The 20,297-nt window shown below is 38.0% G+C and overlaps 1 protein-coding gene across 5 annotated transcripts in view; it reads right to left on the bottom strand.

Annotated features, from left to right (window-relative positions):
- The window catches only part of LOC129750061 (nephrin), a 690,512-nt gene that overhangs the window by 80,548 nt on the left and 589,667 nt on the right, over nucleotides 1-20,297 (bottom strand). For all 5 annotated transcript variants that reach the window (XM_055745260.1, XM_055745255.1, XM_055745256.1 and 2 more), the window contains exons 7-9: nucleotides 17,390-17,680; nucleotides 16,996-17,163; nucleotides 12,576-12,707 (exon numbers count right to left, since the gene is read on the bottom strand). In XM_055745260.1, coding sequence (XP_055601235.1) covers nucleotides 12,576-12,707; nucleotides 16,996-17,163; nucleotides 17,390-17,680 — 591 coding nt within the window. The remainder of the gene's footprint in view (nucleotides 1-12,575; nucleotides 12,708-16,995; nucleotides 17,164-17,389; nucleotides 17,681-20,297) is intronic.

Genomic DNA, 20,297 nt, shown 5'->3' with positions numbered 1-20,297 from the left:
GCTTCAATAGATCAGAGCTTTAAAGCTCTTAAATTCACAGATTTAAAACATCTATGCTTTGAAGCTTCAGCGCTTTAAAGCTACAATGTATCGAAGCTTTAAAGCTTCAAAGCTACAGAGGTTCGAAGCTTCAAAATACTTGAGCTTTAGAACTTTATAGCCTTGAAGTTCCAAAGAAAAAATAAAGACTTCTGAGCTTCAAAGGATCAGAGCAATAAAGCTCTAAAACTTCACAGATTTGAAATATCAATGCTTTAAAGCTTCAGAGCTTCAAAGCTTCAAAGCATCGAAGCTTCACAGCTTCAAAGCTACAGAGTTTCGAAGCATCAAAGCTTCGAAACACTTGAGTTTTAGAACTTCATAGCGTTCACACATCCTACGTTCATCCATTAAATTCTACAGAATTTCAAAGCAAAGCTTAAGACTTCAAAGCTTCATAGCTTCAATGCTTTAAAGCTACAAAGCTTCAAAGCTTCAGAGCTTCGAAACATCATAACTTTGTATCTTTCAAGTGTCAAAGTCTTGAAGTTTCAAAGCTTCAAGACTGCTAAGCTTCCAAGCATTAAGACTTCTGAGTTTCAAAAGGTTCAGAGCTATAAGCTCTAAACTTCACATATTTAAAACATCAAAGCTTGGAGCTTTATAGCTTCATAGGGTCAGAGCTTTGAAGCACACAGATTTAAAACATCAATGCTTTGAAGCTTCAGAGCTACAATGCATTTGAGCTTTAAAGCTTCAAAGCTACAGAAGTTCTAAGCTTCAAAGCTTCGAAACACTTGAGTTTACGAGCTTCATAGCCCTCAATTTCCAAAGAAAAAATAAATACTTCTGAGCTTCAAAGACTCAGAGCTAAAAAGCTCTAAAACTACAATGATTTAAAAGAACAATGCAATGCGAAGCTTTAAAGCTACAAAGCTACTGAGGTTCAATGCTTCAGAGCTTCGAAACACTTAAGTTTTAGAACGTTCATCCTACGATCATATATTCAATTCTACAGAATTTCAAAGCAAAGCTTGAGACTTCAAAGCTTAAAAGCATCAGAGCTGCGAAGCTTCAGAACTTTATATCTTCCAAGTTTCAAAGTCTCAAAGATTTAAAGCCTCAAAGGTGTAAAGCTTCGAGTCTGCTAAGCTTCCAAGCAGACTTCTGAGCTTCAAAGGATCAAAGCTATGCAGCTCTAAAACTTCACAGATTTAAAACATCAATGCTTTAAAGCTTAGAAGCTCAACCCATTGGAGATCATTTCCTGAATTTTGCTTTAAAACCTTGGCGAAAATAGATTCCCCAAAAAACGGGAAGGGAAACTAGTGGGGGAAAAATCACGGGCCCAAGATGCAGCGCCAGAAGATGGCACTATCAGAAGATGGCAATGCTCACTATCATTGAAAACAGGTTGTCGTAAAATTTATTAGCAAAATCAAATCTCTTGTTTCGAATCGATAGATCTGTGAAGTGTTACAGCTTTATAGATCTGATCCATTGAAGCTAGAAAGCATCGAAGCTTGAAAGGTTTAAAGCTACAAAAGTTCGAAGCTTCAGAGCTTCCAAGTTCCAAAGTAATAATAAAGTTTCAAAACTATTAAACATCAAGGCTTTGAACCTTCAAAGCTTCATTGCTTTATCAACTTCAAAGCAGTGGCTCCAAGCTTTGAACTTTCAATTTCAAAAGCTGTAAGAATCTCAAATTCAGTAGCTTTAAGCAATGCAATCGAACCTTTAGAGTTTGAAAGATTCTAAGCTATGATGCCTACGATGAAAAGCAGGAACATTAGGAGTTCGAGATATTACCTTTCGGACTGAACATATACCCTGAATCATTCCAATGAGTAATGAGACTTTTTTTTATGAGTTTTGAAGCTCGGGAGCTTTGAGTCTAAAACTTTGATGTAACTGTCTATTTTTTTCAATTTCCAATGCTTCAACGTTAAAAACTTTCGAGCCTACAATCTTTCAACTTTTTTTTGATGTTTTTACTTTAATTGCGTTGAGTTTTCAAAGTTACAAAACTTTCAGCTTTGAATTGAAACCTTCAAAACTTCGATGCTTTAAAGCTTCTTAATTCACCAGATGGCGGAATAATCGTTGAACTAAGCTTCGACTGTATTTTCTTCCCAATAAAGAAGCCAACATCGGCTGCTTTCACACTTTGCCAAAACGATGATGATGAACGCTCTAATGGAAGCATGGCGTGTCGGTTTGCTTTATCGGATTTCGCGGTTCCGAGGTAACAATCGAACTTAAGCACACACACAAACATCGACACAAACCCGTTGCCAAAGAATTTCCACGGGTAAAATCCGACAAAAGACGGCGGTGGTACCAACCGAAGAAAATGGAAATTCCTATAAGTTCTTCCCACGGTGCTTTTACCGACAGAAAATTTTGCGGCAGCAAAGGTTTTTCGGCCGATTGGATAGAATATATTTTAATATATTCGCGGACTGCTTTCTGGCAAAAAAGGAGGGGAACCCTGTAATGGCGAGTGAGATAATGAAAACCATCTCTTCCTGTGGCGCGCTCTTATGAGCCAACGCGTGGCAAGGATATCGCGAAACTTAGCTGCGAGAAAACGCCAACGAAACGGAGAAAACCAGAAGCAGAAGGCTTTTTATCGAAGCGCGACGAGGATTTTAATTAGATTACAGATACCGTGCGCGGTTGCTTGCTGGCAAAATTGAATTATTTAATTACGAATTACCGATAGGGAAGTGTGCGGTGTCAAGTTTAGTTCCGTTCTTTTGCTGCTAAGAATTTTGATTGTGACATACTGCTTGAAAGTCGGCTGTGAGACAATTTTTGGGGGAGTGCATAAATTTGCACATAATTTCCTAATTGATAGTCTCCGCAGAATGAGAATTATTGCTCGTTTCGAATTCCATCCTTTCTCAAAAGTTTTTATGAATTTGACTTTGCGTCATGGATAGAGAAGCTTGAGTTGAAGATTTGAATGCAAATTTAAGAAAATAGTATCCGAGGCTTTTCGGGGTTGGAAATGGTTTGCATAATAGTTTTAAAAATCTCCCTCATACAAAATCAACAAATGGGATACAACTCGAATAATTTTTAGACGATTTTTGTAAAAACTTTTATAACAATTTATTAAGTTATTAAGCTTCCTGATAAACATATTTTTTTACTTTTCATTTCTCATTAAGCTATCGACAAAGTTTTGCTGAATGCCATAATCCAATCAGCATCCCTATGCGTCATACGAGGAACGAAATTTCTTTCCCTCCATGACGACGAAACGATACACCAGCACCAGGCACGAAAAGGAGTCCATTCAACGAACTCATTCGAAACAGATTGCCAAACTTGTGTAACACCTCATGGCGACCTATTTAAAACTTTTGCTCCGGCATTTAGTTCAGAGGACTTTCTGGGGGTGCTGAGAAAATTTTTGATTAAACACTGGATTATATTCATCACAGAGACCAGATTTGCAGGAGCTTCGAAACTGCTCATCGGCTGAGATTCCCAAACTGAGAAAAGCGGCGGACTTTCCGCATAACGTTAAAGGCAAGATGATTCCGGAAGGATTTTCCCAGTTGCCGAAAATTTCGTTCCCGTTACGCACCCATATACCAGTAACGACCGAACGCACAGAAGAAGTCTTCCTCCGGAATGTGTGGGTGGCTGCCTGACTGCCGGTTCAGACTTATGCCGGTGTCGGGCTTCAGTACAAAAGTGAGTTGATTTGCATACTAATTAGGAATTTATTTTTCCGCATTCGCCAAATCCTTCGCCGTGCTGTACCTAACCCCATGCAGCGGGAAAGTTTTTCCGAGAGATTGGAACTGAGCCGTGTAATTACCCCCGCACACTATTTTGGATTCTCTGGGGATTTTTTTCTTGTTTCTGGTTTCAGCTCTTAGCTGAGACTTTCTTGGGTTGATAAAGTGATGAAATTGTGAAGATCCAGGAGAGCTAATGGAAAATTACTTCAATCATTAATAAAATTATAAACCTTTACTTTATTCAAACCTTTTCATCATACAAGTATCAATTAACAAATTTCTATTTAAATGATTTTATGTAATTCTTTTAAATCGTTCATATTTTTTTGATACCTGCATGAAATATTTTTATTATTCTTTTTCATTGATTTTTCAATGGATTAGGATGTTTAGCTGTTCTGACTTTCCAATAGTGATTATGAAACGTTTTAGAGTTACTGTGCATATTAGACTGAGTTGATTTGGGGTCATTTTTGAATTTCTCAAACCCTGGGGTCTTAAAAGCTTCGTTTTGGTCCAAAACTCATCCCTGATTTTTTACAGAATATTTAAGTAACGTTTACATGAGTAAATTTGAACTTTTAGGTTTGTATGGGAAAATTGAATATTTTGTACTGAAAAATCAACATCATTTTTGTTTCTTCTGTGGAACCGAGCCTGCTAATGGTTTTTGTGCCAATTATTCTTACAGGAAATGTCCCGCTGAACAACTTTGTTGAATATCATAACTTCGTATCTTTTTAGACAAAAAAGTTATTAGCTGTTTAACAGGTGTATGTCTTTTTGGATTGATAAACCATTAATTCAATTGGCACCACTGCTTATGTCCCACAAAGTATGGCATGAAAAGTGGTCTTGCAATACTTCGCTAGGCACCCAGCAGTGATGTCAATTGAATTTCTTGTTTATCAATGCCAAAAGACATACACCTGTTAAAGAGCTAATAACTTTTTTGTCTAAAAAGATACGAAGTTATGATATTCGACAAAGTTGTTCAGCGGGAAATTTCCTGTAAGAAATTTATAAATTGGCACAAAAACCATCAGCAGACTTGGTTCCACAGAAGAAACAAAACTGATGTTGATTTTTCAGTACAAAATATTCAATTTTCCCATACAAACCTAAAAGTTCAAATTTACTCATGTAAACGTTACTTAAAAATTCTGCAAAAAATCAGGGATGAGTTTTGGACCAAAACGAAGCTTTTAAGACCCCAGGGTTTGAGAAATTCAAAAATAACCCCAAATCGACTCAGTCTAGTGCATATACCTGTAGAACATTATTGATGGATTTTCAGATAATGTTATTCACAGAAAAATGTAACTTTTTTATTTGCATGTTGTAGAGAACTTTCTAGGTGAATCCAGCTTTTAAGTAATTGAAACAGAGGGAAAAACTTTACAATCATTATCTCAGACAATGTTAAACAAAACCAGACGATCATGACTCGAAGGATAGTGATAAAATGTTCTAGACTAACGATAGTGAGATAGATTCTCGGTCTTAGCCTTTTTTGAATCTTATCCTATTCTCTAGAGTAGTACGCTTGGATTTAGCTTATCCCGATCCAGATCCCAATCCTGAACCTAAATCTGATTCTTATATTTATCATGAATCATGTTCCAGATCCTGATCCCGACCCATTTCCGGAGCTGATCTCGGTTCCTGATCCTTCGCCGCAGTTTTGTTACGATTCTGAACCCGATCATAACCCTAGTTCTGATTCAGATAAACTAAATTCAGGTTCATTCCCAAATCTCAATTCTGATCATGATAGTTAACCTCGATCAAACCTAATTTTGAGTTAAAAAAAAGGAGCGTGCAGGATTAGAATGAGTATCGTGGAAATTTTTCAGATCAGAGAACTAAAATGAGGATCGAGAAGGCGGTGGGGATAAAATGGGGATCGAGATTTGGATCAGTATCAGGATAACGAATAACATTGGGAAAATGATCGGGATTGAGATCAGGACGAGGATTGGGATCAGAAAAGGGATCAAAATTGGGATCAGAATTGGAATTAGGTTGGGGTAAAGATACATATCTCCAGATCTCAGTTTTGCGATTGCCCAGTCGAACTCAAAGTTAAAGGCTGCCACTGAAGTGCTGTTTTGAACCAAAACTACTTAATTTTAAGTTTAAAAAAAGTAGCGTGTAGCAATTTCGGCTGCCGAACTACATTCTGAGTAGCAACGTTCAAATTGGAGTTCGGCTACCGAGCTTAGTTTTGAGTTATGCCTATCAGAACTTAGTTTTGCGATTGCCCAATCGAGCTCAAAGTTGAGGACTGTCACTGAAGTGCTGTTATAAAGCAAAACAACTCATTTTTGAGTTTAAAAAAGAAGCGTGTTATCATAATCCTGATCCTACACTCTACTTTTTGGTAGTCAAAATTAAGTTTTACCGTGGTTCAATCCAAAGTTCAATTCTATGAAGTTGCGTTCCTTTTTTCCTCCTTGCAAGACGGCTCAAAACGGAGTTCGAACTGCGAACTGCGAACTCAAAACTAATACCATTTTTGCAATTTTCGCCTGATTGTATTTTGGGTAGCTACGAATAAAGACATAAAAATAGTTTCAATCGGAATTCGGCTGTCGAACTTAGTTTTGAGTATGCCTGTCAGAACTTAGTTTTGCACTTGCCCAGTCAAACTCAAAGTTGAGGTCTGCCACTGAAGTGCTGTTTGTACCATGGTCAAAACAGAGTTCGATTGTATGGACTAAAGTTGAGTTCCATTTTTCTCCTTGCGATGGTTCAAAACGAAGCTTGAGCTTCGAACAAGATCTAATCAAGTTTTTTCTTCGGCGAAGGCGCAAAACTGAGATCGATCTAATGGCATAAACATTTAACCCTCTTTGTGTATGTTGAACTGAAAGCACTTAGCGAGTTCGTCAGCAAACTGCATTTTGAGTAGCTACGAATAAAGGCATGAAAAAAGTTCAAAATGTAGTTTGGCTGTTGAACCTAGTTTTGAATATGCCAGTCAGAACTTAGTTTTGCGATTGCCCAGTCGAACTCAAAGTTCAGGACTGCCACTGTGCTGTTTCGAACTCAAACAACTTATTTATGCGTTTGAAAAAAAAAAAGGAGCGTGTAGTTGAGTTCCTGGTCTAAATAGTCATGATTTTGATCATGGATCTACATCCCGATCTTGATTATGGACTCTGATCCTAGTTCCTGATTCTGACCCTGAATTCTAGGACTTGATCCTAACACTGATCCTTATTTTAAATAATGATTTCCGATTTTTATACTAATCCATGTTCATAATCTTTATTCTTGCTTTGTTTCTCTGTTTTTCTAATTGCACTGTCAAACGTATTGAGAACAACTGAACCGAAATTACCTAATTATTGCGGGGGCCTTGGTAAGGCACGCATCTCCTTAGCCAAAATGTATGCACCAATTAGAACTACCAAGAATATTCTCGAAGTAGCCAGGTCTCGCCCGGATTTTCCCTGGAGTTCGCGCTTTCATTTCTTTTCACAGACGTCGTTGCCTGTTGGCTGGAACAATTTCTGCTCAGTTACCCTTTTGCAAAATGGTTGAATAACCTTAATAACCACCCCCAACAACGAGCGAAGTTAAGGAAGTCATTTTCCAGCTGAACAAGTCGGCTGAGAAGGATGGCACTGTAGCTGAACTCATCAAAATGGGCACGAACAAGTTGACCGATTGTCTAAATAGTTTGATGGTTCTTATTTGGAACACTGAACAGCTATCGGCGAGGTGGAAGGAGATGGTACAAGGAGAACGACAAATTGGATTGTTAGAACTATAACTGTCCTTGATGACGCCTACAAAGTTTTGGTCCGAATCCTACTTCGCCGCCTAATGCCACTATCAAGAAGATACATACGTGGGGAGTCAACAGGCTGGTTCCATAGAGGGACGGTCCAAGATGAACCAGATCTTCACACAACAGTAAATCCTCCAAAAATGTCATGAACATCAGGTTTCTACACATAATCTATTCATCGACATCAAAGCCGAATACGACACGATCGACCGTGACAAGCTATGGAAAATCATGGACGAGAACTGCTTTTCTGGGAAGTTTTTTTTCCTTGTAGGGGAGAGCCCACTGCGACCAGTAGTTGATCTATTGTGGTATTTACCCCGCGTTACTGTTTGCTATCAGGCTAACCTGCACTATAGGTTGAAGTGACAGTTGATTGCTGACTAAGCATTTTATCCCAATCGGGTATGATATCAAAGATATAACCTTCTTAGGGCTGATATGCAACCATATGTCTTGTGGGCTTATTAACTTTGCCCCAAGAGCACGCTCTCTCCTCTTAAGGAGGGCGCAGCAGTTGCATGAGAGATGCTCTACAGTTTCTTTTTCGAACCCGCAGAACCGACAGTCGTCGTTTTGAATAATGTTTATCCTTTCGAGATGGTGTTTTGTTGGATAGTGTCCTGTCAAGAGACCAGTGAAAGTACTTAACTCGTGCTTACTTAACGTGCAACATGCTTGGTTCAATGAATCTTTTCGCCTGAGTTGCTCCCTATGCTGTTCTCCAGTTGGAGACAATAGTGGTGCTTTCCCAGTTCTTGAGTTCCATATTCAAGGCACTCCTAGATACTCCGCTGAAAGGTTCAGGTCCAATAAACAGGCCCTGGGATCCTTCCCTAGCTAGCTGGTGTGCTTCTTCGTTCCCTAGGATACCGCAGTGGCCTGGAACCCAGAATAAAAATACTCTGTTCCGTATGGCCAGGTTTCTTTGTGCAACAATACACTCCCATACTAGCTTGGAGTAACATGTGAAAGTACTTAGTGCTCGAAGAGCGGCCTGACTATCAGAGAATATATAGATACTTGTGTACCTGTATCCTCTTTTCAAACAGGCTAAAGTGCATTCTAAAATTGCTTGAACTTCTGCTTGGAACACTGTTGGCCAGTTTCCCATAGGAATTGAGATCCTGAGTCTATGTCCGAACACCCCTGCCCCAGTTCTATTATCCATTTTTGACCCATCAGTAAAGAATTTTATTGATCCGGAAGGAACCGCAGGTCCACCTGACTCCCACACGTCCCTATCATTGATAGTTACATTGTATGGTATGGTATGATTGAAAACGGGTTCCATCCAGTCATCGTTCTTTACAATAAGTGAGTTTATTTCAAATATCTTTAGGATTTTTAGGTGTCCTGTAAGATCCCCCTCATAGAAAGTTTTGTTTTTGGAGAATCTCAAGGCACTACTTTCTGCCTCTAACTCAATAAATTGATGTAGTGGCAGGATATTTAGTAGTGCATTCAGAGCCTCGTTTGATGTGCTTCGCATAGCGCCAGTTATAGCTAGGGTTGCTATTCTTTGAAGCTTCGCTAGTTTTTTCCTGGCCGTAACTTGCACTGTTTTGGTCCACCACACTAAAGAAGCATACGAAATTTTGGGTCTTATTATAGCTGTAAATATCCAATGGATAATTTTCAGCCTTGGTCCCCATTTTTTCCTACTCCTTTGAGGCAAACCCATAGAGCCATTGTAGCCTTGGCTATTATTCCGGGAAGTTAATCCGATTAATCAAGGCTGCGATGGATAGAGCACAGTTCCGTGTGTGGATTTCAGGTGAATTATGGAGTTCATTTGAATAATGCCAGGATGGTTTTTCTTGCATGATACTGAAGGTGGCGCTACAAAAAAGACTCAAGAAGTATATCCTGCAAATGACGCTCATTGGACAAGTTGTCCTATACGGGCACGAGACGTGGATATTGCTCGAGGAGAAGCTGTGATCACTCGTAGTGTTCAAACGACGAGTGATAAGAGTCATTTTAGGCAGCGTGCAAGAGAATAGAGTGTGAAGGCCAACGATGAAACACGAACTTATGCGACTCTAAGGTGAGTCCAGTAGTCAGAAGGCTATGCTCATGCCTTTTGGACGAATATGTTGGGAAGGACATGTGAGAATGCTGGACAGCTGTAACGTTTATACCTTGACGTAACTGATACTGAATATGAAGACTCTGATCGTACACTTTTGCGTGGTGAAGACTCGATTCTGGCTACAACATTGATGCGCTAGGTGACGCAAATTCTTTGAATACTGCCTTTCGACTGTAGCGATGACAAAAAAGGCATGGATATTTGGTTATGGGATAAAGCGCTGATCGTCACTCCCCTGATGTTTATTGATTTGTCTTTGGTTAAGATACAGTGTAGACTAGGCTTATCAAGCAGCTTGGTTTATCAAGGCACATCTTTGCCCATATGGAGGAAGCCGAAGCGATTCATTCCAAGGAAGACGACGGAGAGCGTTCCTAACAAAACTACGATGAACACGTTCGAGGCGGTAGCATTGTGTGCTCTGATAGGGAACCTTTGCAGAATACTCCAAGATGCTACGTACCGAAGAGCACTAGACGACTTCCAGAGCGTAAATGTCATAAAAATCACATGAGTTTCAAAGCAGAGATCCGAAACTTGCTTATCCTTTCGCTGCGGTAAGCTCATTGTGCTCGGTAAATGTAAGCCTGTTATCAATTTTTACACCTAACTCTAGAATAGACGACACATTCTCAAGGCTCTATCCGCAAAGTTGGTGTTCAAAGTTGGTAACACGATATGCACGGGAAAAATTGACAACCTTACATTTTTTAGAGTTAGCCAGCATTCCATTAAGGTGGCCCCCAGTTATCAAGTCTAGCAATATCGGGTTTCAAGGCGAGGCAATCAATTTCCCAAGTGACTTCCCTGAGGAACTCCGGACGAGGTGGCAAATGTCTTCGAGCATGTATTTATTAATTTCGTGTAAGCGTGGCGATGTGATAGGTACGACAAAATCCACTAGAGGAATTAGGTTGTAAAGTTTTGTTGATCCATCTTTGATATTATTTTCAAATAAGGTTGCCAGTTAGCCCGGTTTGATCCGAGTTTACCCGAAAATTAAACACAAAATTTGACAAAGGTCCGATCCAGCCTGGTTGCCCGGATTTCATTGAAAATATCCCGGATTATTTACCAAAACAATCCAAAAAAGCAAATTGTGTAGTAAATTTTTGTTTCTGCGTCCAAATCGAAACTTTTTGCTTGGTATGAATGACATCAAAGTGTTAAATTCCCATAAGGTTTTCTAAATGCTTAAATTTCGATTAAAAAACTGTTGATAAGTTATGGTGAAACAATTTTTTTTGAGTATTTATTCTTGGTCAGGTTTGTGGTCTGGACCCTCAGATAGGTTGGCAGCGGAAAATTGTTCGTATAATTCCTGCTCGGTGAGGCAACGCAAAGTAGGTTCACGTCATGGAAATGTATAAAGGTGAGGTAGTTGTTGTCTGCTACAATGTCGGACGAACTGAAGACACTTTAAAACTAACATCTACAGGAATACTACGCGATGGGAGATGATCGTAGATCGATGATAGTTGTTGAGCTGCAACGTCTCGATTATATTTGCTGCGGCCTGACGTCTGACTTGCTTCGGTGGACGTTGATAACTGTAACTCGACCTAAAGGTAAACATTTCCTGAATGTTTCGTTGTATAACTCCAAAATTTTGCTTCATTCTACTCTCTTTCAGCAGTCTTCAGAAAGTTGACACTGCGCGTGGCCTTTGCTTTTACCAGACTCCGCCTTCATGTTGGCAATCGTTAGCGCAACTGATCCTTTAGTTAAATTCATACAAGGTTAGACATTTTTTGCGAATCCTGTCAACTGTGTCTTATACTAGGCCAGATGTGTTTGATAGCTCAGAAATGGAAAAGTAGGTATTCGATAGCTCAGGAAATTTAATTAACCCAGAAATGAACAAGAAATATTCGGGGCCCAGAAATAGGGAAGAGGTGTTTCATAATCTCAGAAGTGGGCAGAAAGTAAGCCCAGAAATGAGTAGAAGGTATTAGATAGTCCCAGAGATCGCCGATGGTAATCTATGTTGCTCAGAAAAGGGCAAGAACTATTCGATAAGGCCATAAATTTGCATAAGCTTTTTAATAGGAGTTCTTCGATAGGTTAAGATACATAAGAGAAGCGTATGGGGTGGAGGAAGGACTCAAAAGAGCCTGTGGAACCATCACAAAAAAACATGAGAAGCCCAAAGATGAACTAGGCGCATTCGATTAGTTCAGCAATGGGCAAGAAATGTTCGATAAGCTCAGAAACAAGCAAGACTTTTGTATGTGAACAGCCCAGAAATGAACTAAAGGTATTGGAAATTGATCAAAAGGTATTTGATATGCCTAAAAATAGGCAAGATATATTGTATCAGTCCAAAAAGGGTAAAAGATATTCGATAAGCCTTGCAACGGCAAAAGATATTAGAAAAGGCCGGAAATGAATTAAAGTTCTATAAGTTTGGAAGATTTTCATTCCTATGTGTATCCTTAATTTTTTTAACGAGGAATTTATCAGCAATCAGTTTTTTTTCCGAAAAAAACACTTCTTCAATTTGTCTTTCTGTTCTTGAAGATGTATGACTATCCAGTTATTGTTGATTTGTCATCATATTTTTTTAGCTCTGATGGCACATCTTTATAAGTCTAAAAGCAGCAAATTTTACCAAGAAATCACATCCCAATGTTAAACATTACAAAGGTCCAAAGTAACAGTCATCTTTCGATTGGACCGAAGATAAACTGCCTTCGCTCGGGGCAAGACCTATCCAAGTAGGAGAAGTTGGGTCCCCGATGGACGCCATATCGTAAATTGAAAACAAGCATTCATCAAACCGGGACCCGGGCATCCGTGAGCTTCCTGGAAGAGCATATGTAGTTACGTGAACCGGGATCCGACTCAGAGCATTGCATTGGCAGGTTTGCCGGCGCTGACAGGAGTCCCCAACTGGAGGGATATCTACTAAAGGTACATACACTAGAAAGGCACTAGAACTTACGCAAAATGTTGACCGTGTGAGTCGACACGACGTTCTCCGTCAGCTGCATGTTCAAACCGTGGCAGATGACGACCAGGGACCGCTTGCCGCTCTCGACCGGGGCCGTGATGTTCGATGTGGTGATCCAGCCGCCTGTTTTGGGAAAATTGTGCGTATAGTAATGTTAGTTATATGGGACTAGATATAATTTTTTTTTCTATCTTTCTGCTCATTTCATTTTAGAGCTGTTGCTGCTGCAGTTCTGAGCTGAGTCTCCATATGTTGGTTCAAGCTCAGGGTGTTCGGAGAGATACGTAGAGATGCGTAGCCGTTGTTTGAAATATAGATAAAAGACAAATACAAATCGGTAGTATCAACATGGATGGCAGCAAGAATTCAACGCATATAGGACGATGCAGCAGCAGCTGCTGCTAGCTTACTAGAGCAATATGGGTGGTGCTACTTGGCTTGGGAAAATCACAGTTAGATAGCCTGGACCTAGAACATAAGCTCGCTGGCAAATGGGACGGCCTTCCTTCGAGTGTGTGATGCTGTGATGAGTTTAAGTAAATATTTTATTACCATCAGCAGCCGGTCGGAAAGATCCGGAAGAGTTGAATAACGGAATCAACCGGAAAAGGTCAGTTGAGTTTTGCTTAGTTTAAGCAGTCCTGGAACCAGCTGATAAAATCGCATGGTTCAAGTACAAAGAAATTTTAAATGGTACGTCACTCAAAATGAATCCATAAATTTACAGATTAAATAAAGTAATGCAAGTCTAGAGAGGCCTATGTTGAGAAATTCGAGAGGAAAACTATGTAAGATAAGAATCAAACTAGTGCGAGAATCGTGAGCAAAGTGGGTCGAAAATCAAGAGAGTAACAATAAAATTATGCATGTTATGTAAGTTAACAGTATCGAGAAATTCAAGAGAGCGAAGGAAACCAAGAGAGTGAAGAAAGTAAGAGGAGTCAAGAAAGTCATGAGAATCAAAAGAATCAACAATATCAAAGGTCAAGAAAGTCAAAAGAAAAAAAGAAAGAATCAAGTAAGATGAGAGAATAAAGGGAACCAGAATATCGAAGAGTGTCAAGAAAATCAAGATAGTCAAGAGAGTTTTGCGAATCAAGAGAATCAAAAGAGATGAAACAGTCAAGAAAATCAAAAGAGTCAAGAGAGTCAAGAGAGTTAAGAGAGACAAGAAGTCATGGTTGTCAAGAGAGTAAAAAAAGTCAAGAGAATCAAGAGAGCCTAGAGCGCCAAAAGATCCGAGAGAGTCAAGAGAGTCAAGAGAGACAAGAGAGTCAAGAGAATCAAACAGTCATCAAAGTCAAGATAGTCTAGAGAAACAAGAGACACAAGAGCGCCAAGAGAGCCAAGCCAACCAAGACAGTCAAGAGAATCAAGAGATTCAAGAAATAAACTTATTTGACAGTATTTAAAATATTAACATTTAAAACAATTATGACAAATTTGACAATTTTGACAATTTTGACAATTTTGACAATTTTGACAATTTTGACAATTTTGACAATTTTGACAATTTTGACAATTTTGACAATTTTGACAATTTTGACAATTTTGACAATTTTGACAATTTTGACAATTTTGACAATTTTGAAAATTTTGACAATTTTCACAATTTTCACAATTTTGACAATTTTGACAATTTTGACAATTTTGACAATTTTCACAATTTTGACAATTTTGACAATTTTGACAATTTTGACAATTTTGACAATTTTGACAATTTTGACAATTTTGACAATTTTGACAATTTTGACAATTTTGACAATTTTGACAATTTTGACAATTTTGACAATTTTGACAATTTTGACAATTTTGACAATTTTGACAATTTTGACAATTTTGACAATTTTGACAATTTTGACAATTTTGACAATTTTGACAATTTTGACAATTTTGACAATTTTGACAATTTTGACAATTTTGACAATTTTGACAATTTTGACAATTTTGACAATTTTGACAATTTTGACAATTTTGACAATTTTGACAATTTTGACAATTTTGACAATTTTGACAATTTTGACAATTTTGACAATTTTGACAATTTTGACAATTTTGACAATTTTGACAATTTTGACAATTTTGACAATTTTGACAATTTTGACAATTTTGACAATTTTGACAATTTTGACAATTTTGACAATTTTGACAATTTTGACAATTTTGACAATTTTGACAATTTTGACAATTTTGACAATTTTGACAATTTTGACAATTTTGACAATTTTGACAATTTTGACAATTTTGACAATTTTGACAATTTTGACAATTTTGACAATTTTGACAATTTTGACAATTTTGACAATTTTGACAATTTTGACAATTTTGACAATTTTGACAATTTTGACAATTTTGACAATTTTGACAATTTTGACAATTTTGACAATTTTGACAATTTTGACAATTTTGACAATTTTGACAATTTTGACAATTTTGACAATTTTGACAATTTTGACAATTTTGACAATTTTGACAATTTTGACAATTTTGACAATTTTGACAATTTTGACAATTTTGACAATTTTGACAATTTTGACAATTTTGACAATTTTGACAATTTTGACAATTTTGACAATTTTGACAATTTTGACAATTTTGACAATTTTGACAATTTTGACAATTTTGACAATTTTGACAATTTTGACAATTTTGACAATTTTGACAATTTTGACAATTTTGACAATTTTGACAATTTTGACAATTTTGACAATTTTGACAATTTTGACAATTTTGACAATTTTGACAATTTTGACAATTTTGACAATTTTGACAATTTTGACAATTTTGACAATTTTGACAATTTTGACAATTTTGACAATTTTGACAATTTTGACAATTTTGACAATTTTGACAATTTTGACAATTTTGACAATTTTGACAATTTTGACAATTTTGACAATTTTGACAATTTTGACAATTTTGACAATTTTGACAATTTTGACAATTTTGACAATTTTGACAATTTTGACAATTTTGACAATTTTGACAATTTTGACAATTTTGACAATTTTGACAATTTTGACAATTTTGACAATTTTGACAATTTTGACAATTTTGACAATTTTGACAATTTTGACAATTTTGACAAATTTTGACAATTTTGACAATTTTGACAATTTTGACAATTTTGACAATTTTGACAATTTTGACAATTTTGACAATTTTGACAATTTTGACAATTTTGACAATTTTGACAATTTTGACAATTTTGACAATTTTGACAATTTTGACAATTTTGACAATTTTGACAATTTTGACAATTTTGACAATTTTGACAATTTTGACAATTTGGACAATTTTGACAATTTGGACAATTTTGACAATTTTGACAATTTTGACAATTTTGACAATTTTGACAATTTTGACAATTTTGACAATTTTGACAATTTTGACAATTTTGACAATTTTGACAATTTTGACAATTTTGACAATTTTGACAATTTTGACAATTTTGACAATTTTGACAATTTTGACAATTTTGACAATTTTGACAATTTTGACAATTTTGACAATTTTGACAATTTTGACAATTTTGACAATTTTGACAATTTTGACAATTTTGACAATTTTGACAATTTTGACAATTTTGACAATTTTGACAATTTTGACAATTTTGACAATTTTGACAATTTTGACAATTTTGACAATTTTGACAATTTTGACAATTTTGACAATTTTGACAATTTTGACAATTTTGACAATTTTGACAATTTTGACAATTTTGACAATTTTGACAATTTTGACAATTTTGACAATTTTGACAATTTTGACAATTTTGACAATTTTGACAATTTTGACAATTTTGACAATTTTGACAATTTTGACAATTTTGACAATTTTGACAATTTTGAAAATTTTGACAATTTTGACAATTTTCACAAGTTTCATCTAACTGAAATGTATGCTTCAGCGAATCAATGAAACACATCAACCAAACTGAAATTCAAATCAAACAATTGAACGATGAGCTATGCCTTTGGCTACTGATGAGTTTTTGCTCTGATCCCGATACGGTCTATTTTGTTCCGTTTTAGAACGTGATGCTTTGAGGTTTGAGCATTGTCAGACAGAGGATGAAGATTCAGCGATTCGAAAAGTAATTTCGCGCAATGCTTTTCCATAAATCCAAGTTGAAACCACCGCGCAAATGATCCAGGTCCATTTGTCGGCTGTTCGATTCCCATCGACAGGGCATCATTCGAAATGCTGATAGTTTCCCATCAATTCTAACTGACTGACCGGCAGGAGGGAAAACCCCTAGCTCAAAAATAGCTAATTATGAATCTATTGTCTTCTCATTCGAAGTCCGCGGAAACTGTTTCCGGTCTTTTGCCGGAAACAAAACGATCCTGCAGCAGCAGCAGCTTCCAGTAACCCTCCTAGCAGATATGAATGATGAGCACAAACTTACCGTCTGGGCTTTCGATGGTTCTCGATGTGGCATTTTTCACCTGATGACCGCCAACGCTCCATTTGATTTCAGCCGGCGGATTCGAGGGTGCCGTTTGACATTGGAGCGGAACTCGATCCCCTACGCGAGCCTCCGAGGGACCGGAAATGGTTACGTGGGTTGGGGCAACTGAGGAGGAGAAAATTGATATTTTCAATCAAGTTTTAAGAAGGATTATTTTGGAATTCTTGGAATCGTCCTTATCTGTTGAGAGAGTTTGATAGCTTTTCCCAGAAAACTTGTGGAAAATTTGCTCCCAATAACTCACAAGGTTGCTTCGAAGAAGTCTGAAGCATGTTCCAAGAAATCTAACTTACAAGCTGCGAATTTAATAATAGGATCTGTCGATACTTACACAACACACTGAGAGTCACCTCCGTTTTGAGCGGAGCATTTGCCATGATGTTGTTGGCTTCGCAGCGCAGCTTCGCCTTGTTATCGCCAGCTTCAGCCACAAACGAGTAAATGTTTTCCGAAAGCCGTTCCGAGGTACGATAGGCCATTCGCACCTGGGCCCCGTTTTTGTACCAAATCAGCTGGGCCGGAGGATTTCCTCCGCGGCTCCGGCAGATCAGCTCCACGGTCTGGCCTCGCCTTAGAGTTTCTCCTGGAGTATATCCTTCGATGTATGGCGCTCCTGGCGGATCTGTTGATGAGCAGCAAAACGAAATCGAATCAATAAATCAATTTTAATTAAAATTCGTCACAAAGAGCTATCGTGTTTCCCAAAGGCGAAACAATCAGACCTTCCCTTCCCCCCAGTCGAAAATGATATTTCCTAAAAACCGGGCCCCGAAAATTTTCCACAACGAACGCGAAATTTGAATAGAGACGTGTCAAATTTAGCCAGCTCGTTTGCACGCTTCCGCATCAAAAGGTTGCTACCGTGTCTCGGAATCCTTCAAAGGCACTCGCAGTTAATAAAATTGAGACCCTCTGCCCTCTTCCGGGACCCGGGAAACCTACCCCTGGATAGCTTAAGTGAAATCCGCCGTCCCCAAACTGAAAATCGCACAAGTCAACTTCAAGTCAGCCGACTACCGGCGAAGGCACGGGTTCGGGTGTGATTTTAAAATTAATTTCTTATCACGCATTGTTGTAAAATTTATGCCGTCAACTTTTCGCAGCAGCAGCAGCAACACCACGACATGACAGACTTGGCCTATTTTGAAGACGTTGGAACGAAAGCGGGGGAAAGGAAGCCCTCTTACTTCCGGGTGGTTGGGTCCTTGTTCCCTGTCCTCCTCGATTGTGTGGCTGCTTCTCAAGAGGAGTGAATTTTATGATGCTTGATAAGTGGTACGCTCTCGAGAAATGTAACCCAGTTTCCGCTTTCGGAAATGGTCCTTGAATTGCGATACAATTTTGGGCGGTTTCATGGAAATGACTTTAGTTTTTTTTTTAAATTTTTGTGTTTTTGATAAAAGAGCATTCCGTTAATTTGAAGCTGTCATAAGATGGAATTTCTTAAACTAAAAATTTCATAATCTGTGATAACAAACTCCTCTTTTTTAATCTCAATTACTCAATCTTCTTCCATGGCGACCGTCAAAAAAGTGACAATGCTGACGTGACAATGATGACACGATAATGTTGACGTGACAATGTTGACGTGACAATGTTAACGTGACAAAAATGAGGTGACATTTTGACGTGACAAAGTTGGCGTGACAAAGTTGACGTGACAAAGTTGACGTGACAATGTTGACATGACAATGTTGACGTGACAATGTTGACGTGACAATGTTGACGTGACAATGTTGACGTGACAATGTTGACGTGACAATGTTGACGTGACAGTGTTGACGTGACAATGTTGACGTGACAATGTTGACGTGACAATGTTGACGTGACAATGTTGACGTGACTATGTTGACGCGACAATGTTGACGTGACAATGTTGACGTGACAATGTTGACGTGACAATGTTGACGTGACAATGTTGACGTGACAATGTTGACGTGACAATGTTGACGTGACAATTTTTACGTGATAATGTTGACGTGACAATGTTGCAGTGACAATGTTGACGTGACAATTTTGACGTGACAATGTTGACGTGACAATGTTGACATGACAATGTTGAGGGGACAATGTTGACTTGACAATGTTGACGTGACAATGTTGACGTGACAATGTTGACGTGACAATGTTGACGTGACAATTTTGACGTGACAATGTGGACCAGAAAATGTTGACGTGACAATATTGACGTGACAACGTTGACGTGACAATGTTGACGTGACAATGTTGACGTGACATTGTTAACGTGATGATGTTGAGGTGACAATGTTGACGTGACAATATTGACGTGACAATGTTGACAGGACAATGTTGACGTGACAAAGTTGACGTAACAATATTGACGTGACAATGTTAAAGTGACAATGTTGACGTTACAATGTTGTCATGACAATGTTGACATGCCAATTTTGAAACGAAAATGTTGAAGTGACAATTTTGACGTGATAATGTGACAAATTTTACGTGACAATGTTGACGTGACAATGTTGACGTGACAATGTTGACGTGACCATGTTGACGTGACAATGTTGACGTGACAATGTTGACATGACCATGTTGACGTGACAATGTTGACGTGACAATGTTGACATGACCATGTAGACGTGACAATGTTGACGTGACAATGTTGACGTGATAATGTTGATGTGACACTGTTGACATGACAATGTTGCGTTGACAATGTTGAGGTGACAATGTTGACGTGACAATGTTGACGTGACAATGTTGACGTGACTATGTTGACGTGACAATGTTGACGTGACAATGTTGACGTGACAATGTTGACGTGACAATGTTGACGTGACAATGTTGACGTGACAATGTTGACGTGACAATGTTGACGTGACATTGTTAACGTGATGATGTTGAGGTGACAATGTTGACGTGACAATATTGACGTGACAATGTTGACAGGACAATGTTGACGTGACAAAGTTGACGTAACAATATTGACGTGACAATGTTAAAGTGACAATGTTGACGATACAATGTTGTCATGACAATGTTGACATGCCAATTTTGAAACGAAAATGTTGAAGTGACAATTTTGACGTGATAATGTGACAAATTTTACGTGACAATGTTGACGTGACAATGTTGACGTGACAATGTTGACGTGACAATGTTGACATGACCATGTAGACGTGACAATGTTGACGTGACAATGTTGACGTGATAATGTTGATGTGACACTGTTGACATGACAATGTTGCGTTGACAATGTTGAGGTGACAATGTTG

The sequence above is a fragment of the Uranotaenia lowii genome, chromosome 2 (genome assembly GCF_029784155.1).
Source record: "Uranotaenia lowii strain MFRU-FL chromosome 2, ASM2978415v1, whole genome shotgun sequence".
In the NCBI taxonomy this organism is placed as follows: domain Eukaryota; kingdom Metazoa; phylum Arthropoda; class Insecta; order Diptera; family Culicidae; genus Uranotaenia; species Uranotaenia lowii.
This window is presented reverse-complemented; position numbering and strand designations above follow the sequence as displayed.